The sequence below is a fragment of the Lotus japonicus genome, chromosome 1 (genome assembly GCF_012489685.1).
Source record: "Lotus japonicus ecotype B-129 chromosome 1, LjGifu_v1.2".
NCBI classification, from domain to species: Eukaryota; Viridiplantae; Streptophyta; class Magnoliopsida; order Fabales; family Fabaceae; genus Lotus; species Lotus japonicus.
In genome coordinates this window covers 121879324-121889153 of record NC_080041.1, presented here as the reverse complement: position 1 = coordinate 121889153, position 9830 = coordinate 121879324, and the positions used below count along the sequence as shown (strand labels likewise).

General features: G+C 36.3%; 1 protein-coding gene across 1 annotated transcript; it reads left to right on the top strand.

Annotated features, from left to right (window-relative positions):
• Window positions 1–5095: 5095 nt before the first annotated feature.
• Window positions 5096–9210, top strand: LOC130732571 (protein NRT1/ PTR FAMILY 3.1-like). Its single transcript, XM_057584588.1, has 4 exons — window positions 5096–5216; window positions 5687–5904; window positions 7289–7848; window positions 8176–9210. Exons 1-4 carry the CDS (start codon window positions 5096–5098, stop codon window positions 9116–9118), a joined length of 1842 nt encoding a protein of 613 aa, XP_057440571.1. The 3' UTR covers window positions 9119–9210.
• The last annotated feature ends 620 nt before the right edge of the window (window positions 9211–9830 follow it).

Here is a 9830-nt window from a genome sequence, read left to right as displayed (position 1 = left end):
CACTGGAGGACAGTGGAATCCAAAGTGAGCCACAGCTCGTAGGTAGGGTCAGTCACAGGCGGAGGAGGCTTGTCCGCAGCAGGGACAATGTGGTGCAAAACCCGGTGAGAACGGGCATGGATGCGGAAAAGCTCCGCCCAGGTGCCATAGCGATCAGTCTCCACGTCAAGCATAATAGGAATGTGATTCCTAATGTTCGTAACAGCAAGCGCCGGGTGGAAATCAGGTTTAGCCGGCGGGGCAGGAGGGGCCACGGTGGTGACTGCCGGAGAACTGGTGGCGGGCATGGAAGTGCTGTCCGAGGAGGCGGGAGAAGACATGACGGCGAAAGGTCGGGCCAAGAGTAAAGGATAAGAGGTTTTTTTTTTTTTTTTTTGATAAGCTGCTGGTTGAACCGAGCGGCTGGGTGCTGGACCGGTCTAATCGAGCCGGCCGGTCTGGTTGAACCGTGAAGATTGGACCCAGTCAAGAGGACAAGAGGAAGTGGGTCACGGGTAAGCCAAACGGATCCGTTTGGCTGGAAACGGGTCAACACGAAACCGGGGCAGATTGAGGATCCTGGGCGGCACGGCGGGAGCGACGGCGACGCGAGGAGGAGGCCCGGCCAAGGAGGAGCGCCGGCGGTGCGAGATGGCCGTGAAGAGAGCGCGGCCGAGTAACACGATGGAGAGGACGAACGCGACCTGTTCTGGGCAGAAACGGGTCGGTGACGCTCAGAGAGGAGGCACGCGACGGTGCGGCGTGCGGCGGCGCGACGGAGGGCGCCGGTGTTGATGCTGGTGGCGGCGGGCAGCACGAAGCAAAGAAGCGTGGCCGGCGGCGGGAGCAAGAACAAAACAGAGGGGCGGAAGGAGAGAAAGAAAAGGGAATAATAATGAAAAGAAAAATTAGGTCAGAAAAGGGATCTGAACCTGCTCAATGATACCATGTAAGATAACTGAATCCGTGAGTATTATTGATGAATGGTATCCTATTTATACAATGCATGGTTGACTAAATACATAAATGCTAGACCTAATTACAGAGTAATTACAGGGAAATCAAATATGGAATAATCAACATATTCCTATTCTATCACACCTTGTCAACTTTGTTGAGGAGCTGGATCTTATTGATCCTCCCTTAAGTAATGCGGAATTCTCATGGTTCAGTTCAAGGAGCGGAGGTCTGTGGAGCAGAATTGATTGTCCATATGATGCAGTCCAATTCAGCCGTGACTTTTCTCATATTAAGGTGAACCGCAAGATCTCTACTAGGACAATATCAGCGTGGATTCCTCCTTGCTCGGGGCTACTAAAGTTCAATGTGGATGGAGCGTGTTCGGGTGCTCCCGGAATTTGTGGTATTGGAGGTGTGTTAAGAAATTCCTCAGGAAGTATAAAAGGATATTTCTCCAAACGTTTGGGTTTTGGCTATGCTTTTGAAGCTGAGGTAAACGCCATTCATCGCGCACTGCTCTTTTGCCAGCAATTTCTTATTAGGAATGTGATTATAGAGAGCGACTCCAAGGTGGCTGTCTCTTGGGTGAATTCTCTTTGCAATCGTCCTTGGAAGTTGTTAAACACTTTGAATCACATTGATGTTCTTTTAGCTGAGGTGAATTGTTTCGAAGTACGCCACATTCTGAGAGAGGCCAATGACAAGGCTTATTTCATGGCAAAGAAGGGTGTTGAAAGTGATTCGATTGAATCACATTGATGTTCTTTTAGCTGAGGTGAATTGTTTCGAAGTACGCCACATTCTGAGAGAGGCCAATGACAAGGCTTATTTCATGGCAAAGAAGGGTGTTGAAAGTGATTCGATCCTGTGGCATTTTGATGATCTGTTGTAAGATTATAAATATCTGGTGTATTGCTTTGAATTGCAGGTTCAGTTTGTATACCAGATTTGAATATGGAAGATATTAGCTCGCTGGTAAGCTATGAGAGGCTGGGTATCTTTGTTAGACAGTGTGGAACAGATTCATAAGGCCATATTTGAGATGCTCCAAGTGGTTCCTAATTTAAGTGTCATTTTGTACTTGGTTATGTATGCGTTGCTGCTGTCTTGGAGTCTATTTTTGAGCAACAATTGTTTCATCTCTTATTTATTTATGGGGCATTATATTGGGTGCTGGTTTTTGTCGGAGTACTCTTTTTCCCCTTGGGGTTTTTCCCTTGGGGTTTTTCCTAAGCGGGTTTTAATGAGGCTCCTTCACAAACTAGTTTTTAGCCTCCAAAATAGTTCCTAATATACTGTTTTGTGGGTAGGCTTTGGGGGTTTTTGTTCCTTATTCAGTTTTTCTTTTAATCTATATGAGAGGATTGTTCTCATAACTCTTTCTTTTATCAATGCAATATCTTTTGTTCTCAAAAAAAAAAAAAAGTGGTGCATATTAGGTGGACCCACGTTAATAGGAAAAAAAGATTTTGATACACATTTTGAACATTTTTAAAAAAGATTAATTCATAGTCAACAGTTAAAACAACAACTACTATATTCAATTCTTAAAAAAAAACGTTTTAACTTTTTTTGTAAAAAAAATGATGGAACGCTTATTAATTTTTTTTTAATCAATTTAAAAAAAAACTTTAAAAGTAAATACCGTATTTAAAAAAGAAAAAAAGCTACTTAAAGGTCTTTTTACGAGTATTTTAATTATCATTTATAAATATAAAAACTCTTATATAAACGTTTTTTTTTGTTACTATATAAACGTATAAATGAATCTTAAATAGTGTGTTTTATATTGAGTTATAAAAACAGTAGACACTATAATCCCTCCTTTTAGAAAAATAAAGTTTACACTATACAAATTTAATTACTTTTTCTATAAATAAATTACTATCTAAAAAAATAACAACAAAATCAAGTACAATCATTTCCCATTTAAAAAACATGTTACTGAGTATTTACATTTAAACGTATTACATTTACATATGTTATCATCACTGTTAATCTAACAATCAGTTGTAACTACGATTTTTTTTTTTGCATTTTATTCATTTCTACAGCGTACAATATTCATTATATATGCCACGATTAAGAAAATTTAGAGCACAAATGATTGGTATTACCATAACTGTGAATGTCACTCAGCAGCATACTCTGACGGAGTACAATATTATTGTGAAAAATGTAACAAGCATGTCACTCCTACCATACGATAATCTACAAATTCGATAAATAAATTAATTTGTAAAATATTCAGTTTATTTAATTTTTAATGTTTACATCAGGTACAAATTGTTGCTTAATGTTGCTGATGATACTGGATCTGCAACGTTTACCATTTTTTATCGTGAAGGTTGTTATCTGATGAACAAAAAAGGCAACGAGATATTGGAAAAAATGGAAAAGGTAAACATAGTCATGTCAAAAAAATGTACATTTTCATTGCTCACTTAATTCATAATATACTAATTTTTTCATTTTAATTTAAATTCAATGTAGACCGGGAACATGAAAGACCCCCCACAAGAAATTGTAGATTTAGTGCACAAGGAATTTCTTTTCAAGGTTGAAGGGAAGGATAGATGCGGAAGGTGGTTTAAATCAGCATTTAACGTCTTGAAAATTTGCAAGGACCCACAAATAATTTCAAAATTCAAAACAAAGGTAAAATTTTAAACTCTTATTACTAAATAATGATTATTTATATCTACATAATGAATTTTGATATTTCTGATTCAAATGTAAAATCTCTGATTGAGGTATTGGTCATCACTATTGTCAAATAGGTTTGTTTTAGACATTGGTCATCACTATTTCAAAATATGTTTGTTTTGCAGACAATCACTAAAAGTGTTGAACGAAACATACCTCCACCTATAATTGAAGACTCCAACACACTTATTAAACGTCGTTCAGACGATGGATCCATAACATAAGTTGTTGGAAGTAACGATGCAAAAATGTTCAAAAAGATCAAGTTTTCAAAGAATTAGTAGCATTTCCTCAAGATTGTTTACAAATAAAGAGCCTATGTGTTAAACTTTCACTTTTATGTCTTTACCCACATTGACAATGTGTTTTTTTTGGTAAATTGACCTTGGTGGTAACTTTCGAACATTTTGACATTTGTTTTTCGTATATTGACTATGTTACTAAAATATTCAATAAACCGTTTTATCTTTGCAAATCTTCGTGCATACGTCAATTTAAATGTGTTTACGACCCTTAACCACATTACTTTGCAAAAAAAATAAACTACACCACAAATGTGTAAAAAACGAAAAATAAACTAAATACCTATATAGAATAAATAAATAAAAATATTAATTGATTAACAAAAATTTAAAAAAAATAAATCTAAAATTAAATTCCCCGTGCAAGGCACGGGTTAAAAACTAGTTTTCTTCAAACGCCATATATCATCCTTCAAGGATGGAGGGTAGTGTTTCTTGTTATATAATATCTGTTTTTAGTTTTTACTTATGAAAGGTGATAATTAGTAATTATTGCATATTAATTATAATTTAATGAAATACCTTAATTAACTTAACATAATTTTATTTTATATCATTCAAATTATTAGTTATTACTTATAGGTAAAAAAATTACTTTCTTATAATTTTAATTATTAAAGAAAATTCAGGAAAAAAAAGAAGTCATAAATTAAACACCATTTATGAATTCTCTAAATTCTCGCAAATTGTAAAAAACTTTATTACACTTATAATTTGAATTTTTGACAGATGTCACTGCCCGCCCCGCCTGTTAAAGAAATGATTGACTTTCAAAAAAAAAAATGATTGCAATCCTCTATTATAGTGTAAAAAAACCTCCTATATATATCCACGTTACAATGTATGCATATGAATAATGTTATCTTCACACCTCTAAAATGAGGTGGAGAGAGGTGGAGGAGGAGAGAGATAGGAAGAAAAGAAAAAGTAAGAGAGAGAAAATATGAGATGTGATAAATGATAAGAAGAGAGATAGAAATAAAAATAGGTGGAAATGAAGTGTTTAAAACATGAGGTGTATATATCATTGTTGTATACATATAACATTGGGTTGAGCTTATAAAAAAAAAATATAACATTGGGTTATACATGCATTATAATAGACAAAATCGGTCTCTCTATATCATTTGAGTTAACAAATATCAAATATGATGGCAGAGGAAAACGTTCAAGGCAATGACAAGATGATCGAGAAAGAGGAGGAGCTAGACTGTAACAAGGGGAAGCAGCATCGACGAGGAGGCATCAAAACTTTACCTTTCATCCTTGGTGAGCGCTGTCACACTTTTTCTTCATTTAATTTTATACTTCTCTTAATTAAACATGCTGATCAGCCAGCCACTGCGGTTTATTGAGCTGATTGTGGGACGAATAATTAGTTTTACGACGATTGGCTGTGAGAATACCTTAGCCAAAACAAAAGAAAAACAGGCTAGCTAGCCAGCTTTGAGCTTCTGTGTAGATTCATTTCTTCCTTCTTTGCCTTGTGTTGCTCAATCAATTTTTAGGTTGGAGAAAAAGGAGATTTTTAATTTGAATCATATTAAATGAAGAATTAAGACTAGAAAGTTAAAATCTGGCACTTGTAGATAGGTGCAGAGAATTGTGAATGGAAGGGAGACAGAAATGAAAGAAAAATAAAATGAAATGAAATTTTTTGTTGTCTTTGTAGTATCAGCCATCGAGTTTGATATTCTGAATGAACAAAGTTAATTTTGGAATATTATGTGTGTATGCAGCAAATGAATGGTGTGATAAATTTGCGAGTGCTGGTTTTCATGCGAACATGATAAGCTATCTTACTCAACAGCTGCATATGCCAATGGTATCTGCCTCCAACACTCTCAACAACTTCAGTGGAACATCTAGCTTCACTCCTCTTCTTGGTGCTTTCTTAGCTGATTCCTACATTGGCAGATTTTGGACCATTCTTATCTCCACTCTCGTCTATCAACTGGTTTGAGTGCTTCTTACCCTCTGCTCTCTCTATATACAATGTCATTATAGCATTAATTAGATGGGAGTCCTACTAAGTACTAACCCACTATTTTAAAGGCATCATTCAACATGTCTTATGTCTTATGTGGTTGATTTACTTTTTAGAAACACAACACATTTATTTTATTATTTTAAAAAATTATTGATTTTTTAAAAAATAAATCAATCACATAGGTTATATTAGAGCATGTTTAAAAATGTGTTACAAGCATTTTTTTAATTAACTCTAGAAATTTGGGATATAAAATATTGGAGCCGATCTCAGAGTTTGGGGCTGATTTTAGGGTTTAGGACCCCTTTTAGTGTTTAGGGTTGACTTTAGAGTTTAGGGTGGAGTTTAGGTTATTGGTACTAATTTTTTGGTTTAAGGCCGATTTTTGGGTTAAGCACCGATAATTGTGTTTAGGTTCAATTTTAGGGTTTGAGTTAATTTTATGGATTAGGCCAAGTTTAGGGGTTGAGTTGACGAGTTGTGGCTGATTTTTGGATTTTCAGGCCGATTTTAGGGTTTAGGGCTAATTTTACGGTTTATAGCTGACTTTTGGGTCGACATTAAGGTTTAAGTCCGATTTATATTGTTGTTGATTTTAGGGTTTAGGACCAATTTTAGGACGAAGATGATTTTAGGATTTGGGGCTGATTTTCGGTCGCCTAACTCAATTAGGTTGGATTTAAGGGTTTAGGGTTGGGGGGAGAGAGAGAGAGAGAGAGAGAGAGAGAGAGAGAGAGAGGGTTGGCCCTCGCCCACAGGGCTTTTGGCAATACGAGCTTTTCTTATTTGGGGCTCTTTGACCCTAAGAGCTTTTTGGACTACATGGGCTAGGGTTGGGCTAAGATGGGTGGGTCAAATTGCCACCTCTACACTAATTACCTAATGGACTCTTGTGAATGAATATATAATAAGATTGAGATTTGAAATGTATCTAATAAACATCAAATTTTTTAAAAGTTATTTTAAGCTTTTAATAGCCCCATCATGTTACTACCACCAAATGCATATATTAACACATGAGTTGTTCTAATCTATGTAAATGTCTCAAGTTTGAGTCCCTATGAATTGAGTTGTTGCGTTAACTACTTGCTAGGATGATATTCGTGCTTTAAAAAAATTCATCTCACTACTTTTTAATTTTTTTTTAAGTTGAAACAAAATTTTATTTCAATTTGAATTCCTAAACTCCCAACTCATTATGATTTCAATCTTTTTAGTTCTTTCCTTCTCATTTCATTTTGAAATAGTCACAACATAATGAAATGATTTCGTTGTGAGCCTTCTCCATATTAGTTCCACACTTTACCTGCCAATAACTTTGCTTAGCTATATACATTTCTGCTTGATACAGGGATTGGTTATTATAACAACATCAGCTATATCACCTCATTTCCACCCTCCACCATGTCCAACACAAGTGAATTGTCAAGAAGCCACGTCCTTACATCTGTGGATACTCTACATCTCTTTGTTCTTCATATCTGTTGGAACAGGTGGAATTAGATCTTGTGTTGTGCCTTTTTCAGCAGACCAATTTGACATGACCAAAAAGGGTGTTGCAAGTAGAAAGTGGAACCTCTTCAATTGGTACTTCTTCTGCATGGGAGGGGCTTCTCTAAGTGCTTTGACCTTTGTGGTCTATGTTCAAGACAATTTGGGATGGGGCTGGGGCCTTGGCATTCCAACCATTGCCATGTTGATATCAATATTTGCCTTTGTGTTGGGTGCACCACTCTATAAGAATGTGAAGCCAGAAGGGAACCCTTTGGTTCGTTTAGCCCAAGTGATTGTGGCAGCTGTGAAGAAGAGGAATGAGGCTTTGCCACAGGATCACAGTCTCTTATATCAAAATAAGGAGCTTGATGATGCTATTTCTTTGGAAGGAAAGCTTTTACACTCAGACCAATTAAGGTATGTCTTAGTCCTTTTTCTAAGAATATGAATTTTGATTCAATTGGAGAGACAAAGACATATTTTATAAATACAATAACTAATACAGGTCAACATCTTCTGTCTCCAAATGATGTCTTAATTTTCTTCACTAATGAAATCTTGTCACGCCTATTTAAAATATGTAGGGTAGTTACAAATTTACAGTGATTTTCAATTGACATGTGAATGTTTAAGATGCATAACAAATTATTTTGTTTTATGAATCTCAACTATGAATTTCTCAATCATCAGTTACCCTCTAAAGTCACTCATTGATAGCTAAATTTCTCATGTTTATATCTGCAGATGCCTGGACAAGGCTGCAATTGTATCAGAGGAAGAAGCCAGAGATCCAAATGCACAACCAAACTTATGGAACATAGCCACTGTCCACAGAGTTGAGGAGTTAAAATGTCTCATTAGAATGCTTCCTATTTGGGCATCAGGAATTTTGCTCAAAACAGCAACTTCACACCAGCAAACCTTTGTCATTCTACAGGCTCGTACAATGGACCGCCATCTCTCTAACTCATTCCAAATCCCCCCTGCAAGCATGGCCATCTTCAATGTCCTTACCATGATGGCAGGTGTTGTTGTCTACGAACGCGCTTTCGTTCCTTTTGCTCGAAGGTTCACCAGGAACCCTACTGGAATCACATGCCTGCAGAGAATGGGAATTGGCTTTGTGTTCAACATTGCAGCCACAATGGTTTTAGCTCTGGTTGAAATCAAAAGAAAAGCAGTTGCTGCTAAATACCATTTACTAGATGATCCAAATGCTACTATCCCCATTAGTGTGTTTTGGTTGGTACCTCAGTATTGTCTACATGGGGTGTCTGAAGTTTTCTTCTTTGTTGGACATTTGGAATTTCTCTATGATCAATCACCTGAAACTATGAGAAGCAGTGCTACAGCTTTGTATAGCATAGCTACAGCCATTGGCCACTATGCTGGTAGTGTTCTTGTAACACTGATCCATAACTATAGTGGTAAGGAAAGGAATTGGTTGCCTAATAGGAACCTCAACAGGGGAAGGCTTGAGTACTATTACTTTCTTGTTAGTGGGATTCAAGTTGTGAATCTCATTTATTATGTGATCTGTGCTTGGTTTTACACTTACAAGGCATTGGATGAAATTAGTGAACCAAACATGGAAGTGGAGTTGGAACAGGCTGATGAAGAAAGCTCATTTATCAATTTAGAAAATAGTAGGAAGACAGAAAAAAGAGAATTTACAAAGGATGATTGAATGTACGTTCTATTTGATAGCAGTATTGTAATTTGATGATTTATGCTCAATACCTAATCAAATTTAAGGACACGTGAGAGGATTTCTTCTTGTTTTCACATTGATTGCATGAATATGATGGACTTCTTTTTTTAAGCAAGATGGTTATTATTTGCTCTCTATATATCTAGAATGTTCGAGATATTTGAGAAGTGATTTGAAGAGAAAGGAGACTCTCCCATATTTCTTTGACTCATGATGAAATCAGTTGTAATTGGTCCAACTCGGCCCAAATCACGGATTGGTCTTGGACTACTCAGTTGGGCCAACTCGGCCAAGGCGGTTTGAGCCGATATTGATTTGGCTAACACAGCTTGGGCAGGAGTCCGATATGTAACAATTCGATCCCCAAGTCATTTTTACCATAATTAAATTTACTAAAATAATCTCTATCTAAAGTTAATTTTGACAAAATATGATGCAAAACTCAGTCTTAATTGATTCTTATGTACTCCAATCTCCAGCACCAGCATTGATGGGATGTAACATATATATAACTCTTAAAAGTTAAAAACCAAGTAGTTCAATCATACACAATTCAGTATTTCCTCTAATATACAATCTGAGATTGATTGCATGAATTACTAAACTAGTTAAAGGACTAAGTAAGCTTATTGGCCAATACACACACACGCAACTTTATTATATCTTGTAGTAATTACTAATTAGCAAC